Source organism: Temnothorax nylanderi, unplaced genomic scaffold (assembly GCF_030848795.1).
Source record: "Temnothorax nylanderi isolate EJ_2023f unplaced genomic scaffold, tnyl_v1.0 TNYL_tig0048_pilon, whole genome shotgun sequence".
NCBI lineage: Eukaryota > Metazoa > Arthropoda > Insecta > Hymenoptera > Formicidae > Temnothorax > Temnothorax nylanderi.
In genome coordinates this window covers 894,508-913,953 of record NW_027249110.1, presented here as the reverse complement: position 1 = coordinate 913,953, position 19,446 = coordinate 894,508, and the positions used below count along the sequence as shown (strand labels likewise).

Below are 19,446 nucleotides of genomic sequence, written 5' to 3'. Positions count from 1 at the left end.
ATGTAAAATATAATTTTCAAAACGCGTGGGTTCCATATTACATGTATACGTACATGTGCTATGTATCATTGAGAAATCTCCTCCTCTAAAATCTCTTTTTAAAAATTTGAGAATCATACGTATTGATTCTCAAGGATGAGATATCAAAAAAATCGGACTCAGAAGTAACAGTTTTCAAAACATTTATTCATTGTAAATACACTGTTTATTTGTGTCTTCCAAAAAATTAGGCTCATATGAGTCACGTAAAAGGCGATTTCGACCACCGTGATTATTATCTCTGTTTCCTCGAGTCGAATATCGGAAGCTTGCCTATAACAGTCGCAATTTTCTTCGCAATCAACCGACTATCGGTTCTTATCATATTTCAATATATCATTTTACGTTCCAGACAATTGTTCCGTTTATGTAATTTAAATATTCTTGAAAATATCTAACAAAATATATATGAATATTTTTAACAAGAAAAAACGAAATTTATTAAGAACTGAAAGTCTTGCTGATAAATACAACGCCGATCAAATTTTTAATATAAATCCTGAATGGTTAAATCCGAAGATTACAATACAAAAATAAACTGCAACTTAATAATCCATTATTTTTTGTTCGCCGAATATGAATCCAAACTCTTACAATTACGATTACAATTCAAACGTCTTATTGTGTGAAATCCCCTCTCTTTCCTTTCAGCAATAGACTTGTCAGTTACCGCTACTTAATATATCGAAAAATTATAATCATTTTTTTAATTAACAATGTCCCTACGAGAGAATTAATTATTTATTCTTTCTATTTTTAAGGCATATCTCGACTCGAGATAATTCGATTCATATGTTCTAAAGTAAAAATTATATTGATTTAAATTTTTTGTGTTTTTTCTCTCGCATCGTTTACGTTTATTACCTAATATTTTGCGTTGTGTGTCTTTATCGCTTTATTGTTTAACGGAAAAGTCACATTATTTCACTTAATAATCATTATCAATAATGATTTATCAAAGAGAAACATAAATGATAATATTTACTCTCGCAATCTTTCCTTTTTTTGCTTTTTCATTATTTCTGGGTCGCGCGATCAATTGCATATTGCTTTCACAAATGTGACAGAATCAATTATCAATATTCAATATGTTTTGTATCACTCGTTAATACTCGTATATAACATTATATATTCCGCTTATATTTTATGGTCCCTACAAAAAATACATTACGTCTATAAGCAGAAAAATTGTTATATTTATATATATATATATATATATATATAACAATTTTTCATTTAAATATATGTATTACGATCTCTATAATGCATAAATACTCGATCACTTCGTCCCGTTCTGCTTTGCCTTTTCTTTGAAATAAATTCTCGCTCATTCGTTTGCTACAAACACACATCCGCACACGCACACGCGCGCAAATATATATTTTTCTTTAAAACAGTTTGTTTTACTTATTGTAGCTCTGGAATGTAATACATGTGATAATTTTATTGAGCGTAACAACAACTGGATCGCACCGAGCAAACCGAGCGTTTTTGTAAAATCAAAAATATATAATACTACTATTAGAGCGAAAATTAGTATCATATTAACAATGGTGGCAGAATAGTGATAATAATAATAATATTCGTAGTATTAATGATAGCAATAGTGATAACGATAGTGATAATTACGATAGCAAGCGATAATTGTAAAACTAATGCTAATCTTGAGACTAAATAAAAGAATAATAGAAAAATAAAAAATGCAGCTAAAAATCCAGTAATCGTAGGTAATCATATGGTTAATGTGGTGTCATTATCTAAAAAGAAAACGCAATGTGTATAGGGGAAAAATTCTTACAAAAGTATTTAAGTAACATTGTTGAAAGTCCGTAAATCATTAGCTACGAATAAATTATAGATAATACGCGTATCGATAAATCCTTTGAAACTGATTACGCGCCATTCATCTCCCTTTCTTCATTTCGCTAGTACGCGTAAAAGTTAGAAATATCGCTTTATAATGGCAACCTCGCGAACGATATTACATTATGATGTAACACACGCGTTTCTCTTTCAAAGAGATTTTCTCAATATAAATCATTATTTACAGTATATAATCGCTTGGAATAAGATCTGGCGTTAATTCGTCATTATCTCTTCCTATCGACGTGTAAATTGAATTAAATTTGATTTAACATGTGTATTTTCCCTCTATTCACAGCACTTGTTATTATTCTCTACGGTCTTCTTCAAAGGTTACCGTTCGGAAGAAGTTTATATCACAAAGTAGGTATGTGTATATTTTACATATATATATATATATACATATATATATATATATATATATAATTATTTAGTTCATACATCAATATGCATTACGGAGAGATCACACCGCTGTCTCAAAACTGGTGCGAACGGTCGACTTTGATGAAGTATGCATTAATCTCGAAATATCCCTCTAAAATATAGCATATTGTGTATTATAATTTGAAAAATTGACAGTGGCGAGCCAAACGGAGAGAATGATAAAATTATGTGAAACACTAAAAGACTGTTCTTCTAGAAGCATATACAAATCTATTATGTTTAGTACCCTTATCATTGAAGCTATAGAGTACTGAATAGCTACAGATAGGTATTCCAATTGACCAGCAAACGTATGCGCAAAAAGCAATTGTATATAAACTGTTTCTAATAAATTGTTTCTGTTTATTTATGGCTCAGTACTCTCTCAAACATTTCATTGAAGATGAATACAAGTGCAATAGAACAAAGCTTACATTTCCTCTATGCTATAATCTCATTTAACAATAATATGTATCTCTACATTTGTTATTTTGAGGTAAATTAAAATTGCTCCTACCCTCTACAGAATTTCATACCTGAGTAATTCCATATTTCTTTTATATCGAAATTGATTCTTCAAGATGCTTTCAGGTACAAAGCAAATATACTTTTTATATAGAGCTGTTTGCGTAAAGCCAAAACTTTTAGAAATAAAACAATATTAAAGTCAATTATCTGATTGATTTATCGAGCCACTGCAAATAAGAGTATCATTTCGTTGCTTGGAAGCATCGTTTGTATCATATAGGATATATATATATATATATAGTGTGTATATAGTGACTTACAAGTTTCCTGAAATAGTACTTTCTAAGAATTTTCTACTGAAATTGACTAAATTGAAAACAAAGAATGAAAGAAAACGGGGGACAAGAGATCATTTGCGACTCACCGATGCGCAATTTTACGGTTGCGCCTAAAAGAAAAATATAAAATACGAATCAATGCGTTGTTCAACGATAGAGATTACTCACAATTTGTTACATTATAATCTTCGTCATTTATAGATATCTTGCTACACTAAATTGACTATTTGTTTCGAGAAACCTATCTCTTTTAGTTATAAAATAAATCGTAACTTTTACTCTGTACTAATGATATTATATAGATCGTTAATTCTGATACTTAGTTTATATTTTTAAATATACATTTGTCTAGTCTTGTGTTTAAGGCAGGAATTTTTATATTTACAATTTCGTCGTTATGTTGGCCTTTTCTTGCAACAGCGCAAGGCTTACTTATCGCGATTCCATTCGGACGATAGAAATTTATCTATACGTTGCATATTCGCACGTATCTATCTTTCTTGCATATATTTACTCTCATTAACGATATTACTCTCATACGTAGTAACAGTATAAATCTAAGTGTGCCTAAGTGATACAATCTCGGGTTGTACGTCTGAAATGAACTATACTTATGCATTACGTATCTACTTATTGACATATATATGATTGCTGTAAAAATTTACGTTCTAGTGATATTTCCTAAAAGTAATCAACTTAGATAATTAAATTTGTGACAAATTATCTTGAGTAATAAATAACAGTTATGTATATACACATATGACCACTATGTATCATACATACAAAAAGAAAAAGAATGTAATTGAGTCCATGATTTTTACATTCTTTAGCATGTGTAATATCATAGAAAACTATCATTTTTCTTCCTATAGATATTATTATGCATTTTCTTTTTTTTTTTTTCAACAGAGATAAACGTTGTATGCACATGTGTGGATATGTGAGTCTGTAGTATTCAGGTATAATTCATCAGCGAGCATATACAATTTGTCACAAATTTATGTATCATCAATTTGATATATTTATTTCTACGATGTCTAATATAAAATAAACATTAAACGTTGCGGTTATGATTTTCTGTCATACCACTTGAAAGTTTGATCTCGGCATCTGGCTCTTGCAAGGTAAGTGGCGCTTGCCTCGTATCGGAAACTTCAACTTCCGTATTTTTTGAACGATTTGTCTTCTCCACTGAATCTTGCGTTTGATTCGAAGACCCTGTTTCTTCAAGATTCGTTGACTTGGTAGGTTCTGTTGGCGACGAAATAGAGGATGGCGTTGCAATCTCGGAACTTGGCAGAGTCGCATCGCCATCTCCTAAATTCTGATGTGGTTTCTCTTCGAACACTACAGCATAGATATGACAGCATGCACTATCGTTACATCAGCAATCGAGATATAAACATAATTATTTCAATTACTTACATTTATCTAGACTGATAATTGACCCTACAAATTCATTGACAGTGAAAGATGGCGGTTGATCTTCCATTTGTCTTCTCCTTCTTACGAGCCACCAATCAGTTAAAAATAACGCCAAAGCTAAAATTTTTATCCCAGCACATAGGCCGACATATCTAAAATAGTACACGCAACAAAATTATTTGCATAAAAGAGAAAATAAGTGTTTTAAACATATCATATAGGGTAAAGAAAGTGACCTGTATCTAAATTGTTCAATGTCATAGAGTAAACATCGACCTCCCTTTTCTCCACAGGTGCTCTTCCACAGCAAACACGTGGAGTCAATCAAATTACCAAATAATATTGGTGCTGGTATATAGCCAAATAGTCGAAAGATTACAAACTGCATGCCCAAAGCAAAAGATCTCTCTTCTTCAGAAACGGACCTATTTAATAGTTAATTTACTATACATAATTCATATATATAATATTTATATATATATATATATATATATATGTATCGTATAAAAGTGCCTACTTACCGTAATACTATCATGAGCAAAGGCATTTGAGTCACGGCGACAATAAATGTCATAAAGAACAAGAGAATTAGAAATGGAAATATAGTTCTACATGGTGAAGTACAAGGACCTGCGGTTGCTACTGGCACGACGGTCACTTCTGCAAATTCCGGAGCAGCCGGTGGTAGCATAGTTAAATTGCCATGTATGCCTATAGTAAAAAATCGCACAAAATTTCGATACACTTTCCCTTAATAGGTAGTATTGAGACTATTACATCGATATACCTATAATAACATAACGAGACTTACATGCGCAATTTGTAAAATTCGATTTGGAACTGAAGGCAGTGCAACCTGCGTGACATGGACTAAAATAAGTCAGACCATTATTTCCGCAAACCGGCTCGACATCTGTCATTCGGCATTCACAACCAAAGTTGCAAGCGGCAGTGAGATTTACTTGAAAGGGTTCAGGACCCTTCGTACTACTCTTAAAGTATGGAATAGTGGTCCCAGCCATCTTTACGTTCTCGCAGCCGAGGAAAAATAACAGACCGTAACACACCAGACAAATTATATTTGAAACGAGAACAAATTGCACTGCACCCTTCGGCCTTAGTTCTAAACGTTTGAGCATACATCCACCAAAAAAAATTCCGATACAAGCGCCTGGTATAGCGACAGAGCCAGTAAAGATGCTGGCTTGACTTTTTCCCAGGCTGAATTGCGTTTCGAGATACTTGGGCAGAAATACCACAAAACCAGACACAATCACCAATTCCATGCATGCTCCTAAACATGTTACAACGTAGACTGGATTGCAAACGAGTCTCCACATACTTCGAGGAATATCTGTTGTAAGAAAAATAAGATTAAAAATCCGTAATTCTATTCTCTCTCTGCCACATTATCTGTCACGTCACTATAGATTTAACGATACGCTATTTTGAATATTGAGATAATAGAAAAATTTACCTTTAACATCCTTGCCATAACCGCTATCATCGATCGTGTCTTTCTTAGGTTCTTTCGATTGCTCCTTTTCTTTCTGTGTTATTGGTTTATTCTTTTCTATAATTCGTATCTTTTCCTTTTCACGTTGTAGAGTTTTAGGAAAACTGAAGAAGGGTATCGCTACTAGAATGAGGAGCAATCCACAAAGTAGGAATCCCCCCCACCACATACCAACCCACCTATGATCTCCGGGATCTGTTTCGATATACAACGAATAAATTTGTGAATTTATATGAAATCAAAGAATTGGAAAAAAAAGACGGATATACAATAAAAAATATCGAAAAAGCTTTTTCTTACCGATACTTATAATCGTCGCAGAAAACGAGTCCATATGAAAAGACAAAAGATACGCTCCAAGAAGAAAACCTAAAACTGGTCCAAAGGCCGCCATACTATACATACAACCTAAAGAGATGAGGTAAGAATCATGAGTGCATTATTTGTCCATACAGTTTTATGTGGCATCTGACGTAACAAATAAAATATATAAAGACGCACCGATATATAAAGACGCACTTTCTGGTCTCACGTGATCGTCTATGTAAGTAGTACCAAGAGTAAATAAAGGAGAGCCACCGCATCCTAATAGTAACTGAGCAAGTACGAATAACATGACAGGTCCAGCTGTAGATGGAGATCCCTGTATACAATTGTCACCTCTTAAATTGTTGTGTGGTGCTAAAGGAGGTGAGGATAACCCAGATGAAAGTCGACCTAGACAAATTTTCAAGTTGACAAATCTGTGTAACTCTTTCCTCTTTTTCAACGCTTCTTTTTATTGTATAATGATACCAACAATAAGATTGATTATAAATTGGAACTAAATTTCGCAAAAACGGCTGAAATGGTGGACACTTACCCAAACCCATATCTTGTTCACGTAAGGATATTCCGCGGCAGATATTATCCGAACTGGAATGATTCGCAGTTGTCGTCAAGTTGGGTTCTGCTGTGAAATGTGGCACCATAAAGATCATTGAGCCCAATCCCATTATCACTGCACCTAAATGGTAAGATATACGATTCAGTAAAATGGACATCTAGCCAGCGTCGGACGTGCGTAGCATGAAAACCGCATGCGAAAAACGAAAGATTAGTCTTTAAATAAAACAAAGATTATACCTATCGCTATCCACACGGGTATGTGTCTGCGACTGCCGAGATAACTGACAAAAATGACAGTGATAACATTGCCGATCTCGTAAGAGCTTGCAATGAGGCCCGAAAGACTGGACGGGATCTCAAATCTTTTCTCTATGGTTGTTATCACAGAATTGATGTAACCTGAGCTAAGCGCTTGTTGCAACGTAACAAGGAACGACAGGAGAAATACAAATACCTGAAATCATGACACGTGCATATATGAGTGCTTTGATTTAATTTTAAATTTATTGTATTACATTGCAATATCTAACGATATAAATTCGCATATAAAAGAATACACTCGTAATAAATAGATATATTTATAGTTATATTTTAAGACACACCATCTCAAATCTAATCTTTAGAATTTGCAATCTCACGTGTGTACATGTACGTTTTCGTAATAACATTTTACGCGTATGTGAACAGCTATAAATCTCTTCATTCCGCGTTTAAATCAAGTGACGCGTACGCAATGTATTTGCACGAAAAACTAATGTATCAATCTATCCCGTATAGTTTTAACAGGATGGATTGTATGACCTTTCGAACACGCGCGATGAATCACACAAGGCCTGCTTTGTACGTCTGCGTTCACTGCGTCGCTTGCTCACCGCTTAATGTGAGAATGCTTTCATGTATTCCTGTATCGCTCCAAAATTTGTTCACGTAGCATGTTACTCTTGAGTGATATTGCACGCGCGCGTACACACACACACACACACACACACACACACACACACACACGCGCGCGCGCGCGCGCGCGCGCACGTATATGTGCAACTATGCGCACCTTGATTCCGGCAAATCTTTGAATGAAGACCGGTCTACAACTCAGAATCCCACAGTCCTTGGAGTCTGGATTAAACGGCGGAGTTTGCGCCCTCTCCTTCTCCGTCCTGAATACTCAAGGAGAACAAACCATGAACGACTGAACGTCTCGAAGTAAAAACAAAGCGAGAACAATGAGTAATTACAAGAGATAAAGATTGAGTTCGGAAAGAAAAGCTAAATCATGCGCAACAAATGAAAGAGGAAGCTTAAATGCGATCCACGCAAACGATGATGTATCGCACTGATCGCACTGAGAAAAAAAGTACAGCTTTCTTTACGTTTAATATATAGCCGCACGTTCTTCGAAACAAGTATGCCGCGTGTATAGTGAGGAATAGATAATGATAATTACAAATATGCATATATAACAGCGAATAACAATATCAACTTTACCTGTCCACCATAGAAGCACTGGGATTTCTGCTGTGACATTTGATGATAAAATCTCTGAAAAATAACAGGAACAAGAAAAACAAAGCGTGAATACATTGAGCTGGATAGCGCGGCGGGGTGGCGGGGTGTTAATCGGCAAATATCGGTTATAATGCTAACTGGTAGCATAAAGTTGGATTATCTGCGCCAAAATGAAGCAAAATTAATGCGTCATCATCTCCGAAAGTATACAAAGTGACGAAAGTACGTTATCGCGTTTGCAGCCTTTTTCGTTTCAAGTATTAAATTAAAAGTATAAATATGCGGACGCTACGTCGCGACGTTCATTGACTATGCAGCGCGTGTACATTTTCATACATTTTATACTAGTCTGACCAACTTTTAGAAGCGACCGATGGAGTGACGAAACGAACGTTGAGATAATTAGGATAGAAAGATGGAGGCGAGGTCTAAATCTATTTGACGCACGGCAAAATGTGTCATGGTCATCGCTGCTCTCACTTTCTATCTTTACTGGTTGTCTTTCGCGTTCTCGCATGATTTAGTCGCGATTTTGTCACATTTGCGGCCGAGTCACATTTCAACGAGGCAAATGCAAAAATACATTTTGCACGAGCGAATATTGGCACCGAAGCGCAGGGTCAAACATAATTGATTCGACACGACATACTCGCGAGCCAGAACGACATCTTTTCTTTTCCGCAAGGAGGAAAGAAACTGTTTGTGAATATAATGACGTTAGTGAAAACAACCTAATGTTGAGGGAGTTATTTACCGAAGGAATGTGTGTGTGTGTGGGGGGGCGGAAGGGGGGAGAAAAAAGAAAAGTCTCGTGTCCTGTATAAAAATGAAAGAGAACAATAATAAAAAGTAAAAAGTGTGAGAGTTGAAGAAGAGGTCTTTAGAGTGGCCTTAGATCAGGAGGAGTCATCATCACGATTGTCAGTCATCGTCCTGTTCTTTTCGAGATCTGGACGACGGCGACGCGAGGTCGGGTCCGCTCACCTATGATCCACAAGGCCAGAACTCGGATTTCTACTGTGACACCTTATGACGGTGTCGTGGGTCAGTCTACCGGCGGTCGCCTGCAGCGGATCCGCATTGTCGTCGGCGCCAGTGCCGGCGCTTTCCGCATAGAGGCCCGTCATCGCGTACATACTTTCGTTACGCCGGTGTCCGGCGTGATACATGCTGCCGGACTCGGACCTCTTGTGACCGAAACCGCCGCTGCTCTCATTCCTCTTGTGGCCACTCTCGGATCGTTTGTGGCCGAAGGCACTGGATATACTCTCGGCACGTTTGTGACCGCTCTCAGGTCGCTTGTAACCGACGAAACCACCCCCCGATTCGGTGCGTTTGTGCGCAAACATGCTCGAGCTGGAGCCGTTTCTCTTATGCCCACTGGTGGACGCCATTGCTCTGTCATCTATCTCTCCCTCTTCTTTCGTCCCTTAGGTTGCTTCGAATATTACGAGTTTACCGATGACATTGTTAGCTGTAACAGAAATTAATTGTTCATCATAATAATTTTATTGGCGACGTGGAATACTCTTGGCCAGCATTCGCGTATGATAATGATAGCGCGCGTTGTGTCTCGATTGCTTCAAGTTTGCTCCTTTTTCTACTCGCAATCAGACCGTCGCCGTCGCGTCGACACGTTTCTGCCATAGAAGAAGGCTGGCAAAGAGGCAAAGAGGCACAAAGGCGGTAACAAAGGTGATGACTCAACCGCGCTTTAGAAAGATGTAGATAAAGATATCGAATTGATATATCTCGAAATTTCAACGGTTCAACGAACCCACTTTCGTAAAGGTCAGGGCCTGGAAGTAACGTTCGAACGGTGTTTCTGTCAGAAAACTCGGTATCATCTTTATAGCGGAGATAACTAGAGAATAATTATATTTGCTGTGACTACACGACTGCGATACATTTATTGTACCATCGAGGACCAACGAGAAGCGATCGAGCCAAGTTTCACGGCATAAATTTCTACGTTTCCAGATACCGTTCGCGATGTGGTCTTTATAGTTTATACCACACACATGTAAGCTTTATACACGTTGCAAATTAACTATTACAAGTGAAATGAGCACTGATGAGAAAAGAGGAAACAGATTCGATCTTTCACTCTTTTATTAGATAATCCGTCATTATCTCCACATTACGTGCTCTTAAGCCTTGCGATTATGTAAACTTGACGTGCGTCGGAGAAATTTAAGACAGAAATTTAACCGTCTTTGTCGCTACAAATAGCAAAGTTAATCTATGGTAAATTCGAATATGGTACGTATTGCGTATTCGAATACGATGTACATACGTATGCAAATAATTGTTCAGACTTAATAAATTTCACGCCATTTATTCTTTTTCGCCGTACATTACTTTGCATTTATAAACTTGATTATATGTACCTATATCATTCTGTTCTCCGTTATCGCTCATGAAAAAAAATAGATAAGAAAATAAGTTTCAACACATCTCGCAGTCAATTCTCACAATCTCGTATCCGAGGGCACTTAAAGTAAAAGTAAAAGTAAGTAAAAGTTTCCAAATTTTCCGAAAAATATCAAGATGTACGCGTGGATATTGCGTTATGCCTTACAACTTACAACCGCGAGCGTGTATCGAGTAATATTCGACGATTAGATATAAGTCGGGATCGATTGTTCGACGATGTAATCACCGTATCCTACTCCGCTCGTCGCCAAGTAAACTCAATCAAGCGTACGAACGCCCGCTACTCCCTCGTGTTTCTTTTTTTTTTTAGATTATCGATCGCGCGCGTCCTTGATTTTCTGCCGTTGAAAAATTGAAAGGGACACCGGTCGGATACCGGGGTATAGATCGACAACGAATTCAAAGTCAAGGATACGACGACGACACGACGACGACACGACGACGATACGACGACTGCGCGATTTATCTACAGCTACATCGTTATCGTAGGTCGTAGGTCGCGACAGGGAATTGTTTATAGTTTGTGGGTACAGGCTTAGCGATCGATCGGCAAAGCGAAGCAGGCAGGTACAACGTATGTACAACTTTCAACGAGCATCTCCGTAACGCGTGTCAAACTTTTCGCCGATTGTCGAATCGAGTAAAAAAATGCAGAGCATCGAAAAACTCTGGTTCTGGTTGAAAATTCAACGAGAAAAAAGATGTGCGAGTGTTGACGCCATCCCGGATCCAGTCACATCAAGATTTATCAGAAGCATGAAGCTTTTTCATTTTGTCATTCGTGAGAAAATAATTATCATGTAACAGATAAGGAGAAAACGTTAATCAAAAACCATTTGAAAATTATCTAGAGGAAAAAATTCAGTCCGATAATCGACCAATCGAATAAATTATTATTCGAACAAGTTTTTACTCATTTCTACACTGATGACATCCGTGTGACAATCTGACAATACGATCGAACACACGCGAGATATAAATAGCACGTGTGTCATTCGTCACGCACGAAACCAAGGCGTTTTGCCTCGGAAAAAGTTCCGATGGAGTCATTATTGAGTCAAAAATAATCACAAATGAGTACGTAGAATTACTTTAATGCTTATCACTAGTGTATTTAACGAGTGGTTGTGCGTGCGTCTGTGCGAAGCTGGCTGCTGGTGTATCATTTTGTGAAAACTTTTCAGGTATTGAGAGTTCTGGCTTCATTTTTAATAGCATTTGTCCTAAAGCTTTTTTTTTTGCTTTAATGACCAGAACTATTTGTCTAACGTGTAGAAAGCTATAGAATTATTAAAAATAAAGCCAAAACTCTCGATATTCTTAATGAGTTTTCACAAAATGATACGTCAGCTTTACACAGATCGAGTGATCAATCTTATTGTTAGATCTTTCTTCGCGTTTGTTCGTTCGTGGACACTTGAAATTCAACTGGGACCTCGATTGAATTCGAATCTCGACATGACAGTAATTACGTAATTACCAACTATGCCTATCCTAACGTACCACTCAACGGCTAGCGAATGAGTCGCATTACGATCGCAAAAGCCGCGGCACACCGAATTGCGGAGCACTAGGATCGCCAGACACCAAGGAGCAATGAACTAGACTATATAGAGCATGTACCGTTAGACGACAGACATAATTTTCAATCACACACATTCATTCATTCATTCATTTCGAAGCGCTCGTTTCGTCGCTCATTCTTTGAATCCGCTAGCAGCGTACGAACGGTCGCGCGTCGCGCGACATATCGTGAATCATCAACAATCTTTTAGTTTGGTTTTCTGATCATTTGTGCGCGTTAGAGTAGATTTTTGCATCGTGAATGCAATACTAAAATTTGTGCGGAAACGTATCCGGTAAATTTCGGAGATTAGATATCGTTCACGCACAACGTACCGAGCTACCGAGACTCATGAGGGAAAATTTGTTCGCGATGAATCTTTTTGTTTAACTTTAACTAATCGAGAAAACAATGGCTAGAGAAAACAATCGACTATAATAAATCCTTATAGATAATATAGATTAATAGCCATCCCGTGTGGCGTATGGCTCATTTCCGTTCGTCCGCGCGCGGATGCATGGCACGAGTGCGAGTGCGGAAATGAATGTTGTTGCGGTACGCTTCGCTTCGCTCGCGAATCGATCGAATGGCAAGCTATCAGATATAAGCGAGTCGCGACCCCATCTTCGGTGGTGAACCTACGGCCTAAACCGTCGAGGATTCCATTCCACCCATCCTCGCGCGCAGATCGAACGGTCCCTCGCGTGCTGGAAAGTCTTGGAGTTTCTCGCGCGTTTCTAGATCGGCCACTAGGTCACCCTTTCACCCTTTCACCCTTGCGTTTATATGAGCTACCCGCAGGCCACGTGATATTGCGTCTGCAGCGCAATATTTCAATTTATCACCGATATACGTTCCTTTCCTTTTTATCCATTTTTACGCAATGACAAAACACAGAGATAGATTACTCATCACTTTAAAGGACTTTAATTCATCGAGTATTTGGAAATGGAGTAAAACACTGTATCGCCACAGTATGCTTATACCAATGGTGCTCATTATTGTCATGGATTCGCGTTGAAATTATACAAGACACGTATCTCGAATTATCGAATCCCGCTCCAACGGGCGATATTGTAGTGCCGTATTGTAGATCATTGTAGATCGCGGCACGTAAAGCTCCGATTCACCGCTTCACCGTTGCACAATGCCATACATACGCTTATAAGAATCGCACCGCCCACCTTCGTGACAGTAGATTATTTGTCGAATGCAAAAGCGAGAATCTAGACAGTTCAGACATATAGCTGGATCTGACAATGAGCGTAGCGTGTCCTACATTTCAGGACCAATGAATTTCTTCTTTATGCGTTTGTCCAGGTTTTCTGCTTAAAATTTACTGACGTTTGTAACTATGGACAGAGCCCAGGGACTAAAAAGAGTATGTAACAAGTATACAACAGGTGAAAAATACATAATACGGTGTATTCAGACTATTTTCAACTTTCACGTTGTGCGAAAAGAAAATGTTGACAAGTATCTACGAAATATTTTACGTAATCACCAATACAAACGAGAGCGATCGTCTGTCGCGCACTGTTGAAGTTTCGGCGTCTCTCTCGCCCCCCCCCTCTCTCTCTCTCTCTCTCTCTTTCTCTCTTTCTCTCGTCTGTCTATCTATCTGCGCGGAAAGGAACCAGAGATACAATATAAATATGTACTGCAATGCAGAAAAATTTAATGCGACACTACGAGTTATATAAGTCAATGCTATAACGATGACTAACGTGTGTTCTTGCATGCTCTGTCTCATACAAATTTCATTTCGCTTCGAATAAAAATTTTTACTTCTTCATCGACTCTTATCACAGTCAATTTACAAATACATCACTAACACTTCATTATAGATGTTTTTAAAATTTGATAAACAAAATTTAATTATTTATGAATTCGAAGCTTTTCATTATTTGTTGTTATCAATTTTCCTATACTTGACTGATAATAGTCAAAAACTGACTTTTGAAATAGCTCGGCAACATCCCTACTCTTTCCTTCATCTTCTTCGGCATTCGATGTGATTTACTGAATAAAAATTTTTCAAACTTTACTGATTCTTGGCGTAATTTAGTCAATTTGAATCACTATAACTCCACGTTTTCTAAAGTGATGTAAAGAAACTTCAATGTTCTTGGATGGTATCCAAAGCGATCTGTATAACGCTGTTATAATTTCCTGATCGTGATGTCCGATTGTGCCAGGTAAAACAACGCGCACCGGTCCGTCAATTTTACGCGAAACATTATGTATTTGTATGAAAAATAATGTTGTATGAAAAATACATATAAATATATTCCTATAACTTGTTCTATTTATAAAAATTAATTTCGAGATAGATAGAAATAAAATTTCACAGCAATCAATAGAAACAAAGTTGTTATTAATTTTGAATTATTAATTCTTCTAAGTACTAAGTAGTGTCAATTAGATTTTTCGCTGGCTACTTCGTAGCCAGGATTCAGATAAAGCCCACAACGCGTGGGTTCTATTCTCATATAACACGTGTAGAGGGCCCTCAGAGGCCCTCACGCTGAGAAGAGGACACGAATCTAACGACTAACGAACGCATGCATCTATATTTCTATAACGTTGCGCGCGGAATTTGTTCATTTGTCTTGTATTTCGCGTCACTGAGCGTGTGATTGTGAAGTATGAGAGGAAATTATAATTGAAAATGTTCGCTAACCGATCGACCTTAGCTTCGTTTCTCGTCGCATTAAATCGAGGAAGTGATCGTTTCGCGTTAACTTGCACTTTTTTATGAGCGCGTATACAAGACTCCTTCATCCTAGCGATACCGTGTCCATAAAGACCGATGGGACGATGGGCGATGGGACATTACTTGTTGTATAGCTCGAAAGAATTTTATTTAACTTGAAAGAGAGAGAGAGAGACGCGCGATGGCTTTTGACACCAGAGATACGCGAGAAACGTGTGACATATCGTCTATCATTCGTTTCGTATCAACCTTATACCTATTACTGTTAAGCACTAGCGTTTCTTTTCTACTGCAGATTTTATTGCGATTTGCGATATATCTCGAAATCTCTTATTACTTAAAACAGAACGATTTCTGTCACGATACTATCCCGAGGTTGCTTCAAGACGGTACTTTTCTTTATCCAGCTGGTGGAGAACATGTGGGGAACGGATACGCCAAATTTTTCAATAGCCACATTAAGAAACGCAACACAGTTGACGCTCGTCTGCGAGAAATGCATTACGTAACTGTCACGATAACGAAACGACTACTTGAAATCAAGAAACGCACAGCGATACGTGACTTTCAATTTTAATGGTCGAGACTTTCGAAGACACGTTTCAAAAGCAAGAGGGAGCCGATATAGAAACGGTAGAAAAATTTTCGTTCTTTCGAAGCTACAAATAACTCCGACGCGTATAACACTAATTCTTGCTAATTATCAAATACAATCGCGTAATATTTTACAAATAGGAAAAAATATGTATTGATTTAATTCAAAAATGAAAATTTGGATCCTAAAACTTGTATAGTTGACTCCTTCTCCTCGTAAATGTACGGTAAGAATTATATTTCCAAGTAATGTTGCAAAGAGATCATTTTATTCCTACGTGCGCGTCAATCTAATATTCTAATCATTCTAATGGATGACTGCGTGGGTCAACTATCTATGTTAATTGAAATAGTAATTAAAGCTAGGACGATCCGAGAGAGGTACACGGTACACTTTGCATACAAAGTCGGCTTGATCCGCATGATATACGCGCGGCGTGGTGTACGCGCGATTAATATTATTTCTTCGCAGGAATATCATTTTTAGCGTATTTTCAATCATCATTAAACTCTCCAGTTGATTAAGCCAAAAACACGCGCGCAATTGTTCTATATTCCACAAAGGCTTGAAATTTTCAGATTGACACATGACCATGTGACCATGTGACCATGAAACGACGACAAGGTTCATTTCATCAAATTATTGCGTGCATAAGTTTATGTCCATAATGGTAAACGAATCTACAAAAAGAAACGACAAAACAATTTATAACACATAATAAATTTATGTAAGATATTTCTTTACTCGACATTACTTTCTTTAATAATAAGAAAATATTATAAACTCTTAAGACATATATAGAAAAGTAATTAAACTCTTTTCTTTATCACAGCGGTAACTAATTACAAATAAAAGCTGAAAGTTTATTTTATATATGATTTTTTTGACAACATTTATCTTTTAATTTAGAAAATCCAACTACCACAGACCATTCTCGTGTTCTTCCCGCATTAAGATAATAGTTGGTTTAATACGACTTTTAATACTACGTTCCCGTACGCGAAAATGAACGAGTTATTGTGATGTAATAAGCAAGAGAAACGACCGGGCAGAGCGTTTCAGGTTTCAGCTGTAAAAAGAAACAAAAAACCTATATAATTCAGTATCCTTATTCACTTGTCAGTGAGATGAAACTGATGGAGATAAGTAAGCCGAGAGGAAAAGTTTAGGCAGAATCCTATATCACGCGTCGCGTACGCCCGAGACCCGAGACCCGAGACCCGAGACCCGAGACCCGAGATAAGCTCGCGGAACAGCGGTGTTTCGTGGGGCGCGACTCAAAGAACACAGAATTAAAAGGAAGGCGAGGATTTACGCGACGCGACGTAAAGATTCGATGATGTAAGTTGCTAGCGTGGATCGTGCGTTGGCACGCGCCGATCTTGGGATTTTCGGTGCGACGCGACGAGTCGCGAGCTCGCGAGTGCTCGCGAGATAGGTGTCGACCGTCGGAGTGGACTCGAAAAACGGGATCTCGCGTCACGCGACCCGAATCTCGCGGATAGGGATAGGTCCGACCGAACGAAAGGTTAGAAAGCAATTTTGTCGAGGAATAGCGAAGCATAGTCCCAAATATGGTGGGGAAATACGTGACTCACGGTAAGGACAGTGACTCCGGGATACTCCTTCGTACCCAGGGCCAAGCCAAGTGAAAAATCCTCGTGACACGCGCGTTCCTCTCCAGGCTACATCGGGCGAACGCACTCGCACCTCGCACCTCGCACCACACACTGCAGGACTGAGGACAGTTGCGATCAGTTGCGGACTTTGGTGCAACTTGCCTTGCCGCACGCTCGCGCGAGCCTTGGCGCTCGGCTCCGACAAGTCGGTACAAATTCGGTGGAAATCACATTGATAGCCGTTCGAACGTCAGCTCCCTTCGAGGATCGTACACACACCAGCTCACACCAGCTCCAGCTGTGTTTTTGCCTGACCATCGAGAGGAACTCGAGCCTCGAGCATGCGCATGCGCTCTCCGCGGTGCCGCCACTGCCGTCACTGCCGCCTGGTGCCACCACTGTCGGCACTGTCACCTGTCAAGTGTCAGTCCTGTCACCGTGTCGCCTGTCGCCACCTGTCGCCTGGTCACTGTCACAGATGACAGACGTCACAGTACTCACTGGAGTCAGGTGACAGTGGTGACACTGGTGGAAAATGGAAACCGGCCTATATGTCGATGCTATTGCCTTGCCTGTGCCTGGCATTGTGCAAGGGCCTTTAATTGGTTATCGCTCGTGATTGGTCCGCCATGTTGTTTCACGTCAATCACGTCCAATGTAAAATAGGACCAGACTGTCCAAACTCTCATGTAGGGACTCTCATGGGGACTCTAAAATCTCGACTATCTTCCACCAGTTATCAGTTCCATCACGGCCACTCCAGGCCACTCCAATCTTATCTTGAGGTGAGAATCGTCTCAAGTCTGGTCACGAGCAATGTTAAGACTCGATCAAAATGACCGTACACAGGGTCTCAAGATCGTACACAAGACAATCTTGAAGCTCGACTATAAATACCACCCCATCGCCCCCCCCCTCGCCAAGAAAGAAACGAGAAAAAGATTAATTACAGCTTTACAGCTAGACAACTAGATTATAAAAGAGAAATGTAAAATTGCGAATAAAATGATTTCACGTTTAACGTCCAACGAAAGATCCTATCTTTCTCGATTACACTTTATTGACGAATAAAAATAAAATTTATGAATTTGCAATTAAAAAAATATCGGGCCTCTCCGGGATTTGAACCCGGGACCTCCTGCACCCAAAGCAGGAATCATACCCCTAGACCAAGAGGCCTGATGACCGTTTCGTCTCAAGAAAGGTAGATCTGGTACGTGCTGTTGTAGGAACATAGCGTAATATGATCTGAATCGTATCTAATTGTAAGAAAGTATTCAAGTGTCGATAAACACAAAAGAGATTTTATTCCAGACGATAATTTACGGTAAAATATGTGCACGCAATGACACGTATGTTATTAATGCGAATTTGGATCTAAATATCGGCATTGTTGGCAATCATAATGATCTCCTCTCTCCCTCTCGGCTGCCATTATAAATTAGAAACGGCATAAATCTCGCTCGGCCGGCTCGGCATCGCATCGGGTCGAGCCGTCGCGGCGTCGAGCGAGAGCGGCGCGCGGCGCTTCTTCCGGAGGTTCGAAAAAGCGTAGGTCGCGTATAGAAAGCGTACCTCGCGCTTTCCACTCGTCTGCAACAAGTGTTCCCTAATCGATATCACATGCCCTGCCAAACGCAAAACTCTTCCGACGGCGCAACGCGAACCAGGAGCCCTTCGTTTTTTTCTCATCGATGCGATCGTCCTCTTACTTTTCTTTAGGAAACCTATATATATCGTGTTTGGGATACATGGCATATATCGTAGATAGGTCATATAGAATAGAATATAGAAAATAAATAATAATGATAGAATAAAGCCACTGAAAGCCACTCGCGACTCGCGACTCTGTCCAACTGACAAGAGTCGATCCATGTTTGCCGCGTCACCATCACCGGCCATTCCTCTTTCCTCTGTCCTCTCTCCCCTGTCCCCTTACTCCCCTTGCCGGCCGTGCCACAATTCTTCTCTAGCTCTGGCGAAATTAAAATTCGTTAACAGAGGATGACTATATGCGCTTCGTTCAGACATCGGCAATCGTCTTTTATCC

The 19,446-nt window shown here is 38.9% G+C and overlaps 1 protein-coding gene and 1 non-coding gene across 5 annotated transcripts; both read right to left on the bottom strand.

The window, feature by feature from the left end:
- Positions 1-165: 165 nt before the first annotated feature.
- On the bottom strand, positions 166-17,775 carry LOC139772325 (solute carrier organic anion transporter family member 3A1-like). Of its 4 annotated transcripts, none has more exons than XM_071705940.1 (14): positions 17,376-17,775; positions 9,451-9,940; positions 8,446-8,499; positions 8,012-8,117; positions 7,198-7,414; positions 6,935-7,078; positions 6,574-6,789; positions 6,373-6,480; positions 6,034-6,267; positions 5,368-5,910; positions 5,078-5,267; positions 4,793-4,981; positions 4,557-4,708; positions 166-4,478 (listed from the first exon to the last, which is right to left on the bottom strand). In XM_071705940.1, the coding sequence occupies exons 2-14, from the start codon at positions 9,858-9,860 to the stop codon at positions 4,186-4,188; spliced, it is 2,856 nt and encodes a 951-aa protein (XP_071562041.1). In that variant the 5' UTR covers positions 9,861-9,940; positions 17,376-17,775; the 3' UTR covers positions 166-4,185. The 4 variants fall into 4 exon arrangements, with proteins under 4 accessions (XP_071562041.1, XP_071562042.1, XP_071562045.1 ...); XM_071705941.1 differs by having other exon boundaries at positions 17,559-17,775; XM_071705944.1 differs by lacking the exon at positions 17,376-17,775 and adding an exon at positions 13,971-13,989.
- Positions 17,776-18,503: 728 nt separating this feature from the next.
- On the bottom strand, positions 18,504-18,575 carry Trnap-ugg (transfer RNA proline (anticodon UGG)). Its single transcript has one exon. It is a non-coding gene; the product is annotated as a tRNA-Pro (tRNA).
- Between the last annotated feature and the right edge of the window lie 871 nt (positions 18,576-19,446).

What these genes read in the sequence shown, in the direction of transcription:
- LOC139772325 (XM_071705940.1), bottom strand. Translation starts at nt 9,860, where the DNA reads ATGGCGTCCACCAGTGGGCATAAGAGAAACGGCTCCAGCTCGAGCATG. An exon ending in TGAACAAGATATGGGTTTGG is followed by an intron (nt 6,790 to 6,934) that starts GTAAGTGTCCAC and finishes AAATTTGTCTAG; the next exon opens with GTCGACTTTCATCTGGGTTA. An exon ending in AATTATCAGTCTAGATAAAT is followed by an intron (nt 4,479 to 4,556) that starts GTAAGTAATTGA and finishes TCTATGCTGTAG; the next exon opens with TGTTCGAAGAGAAACCACAT.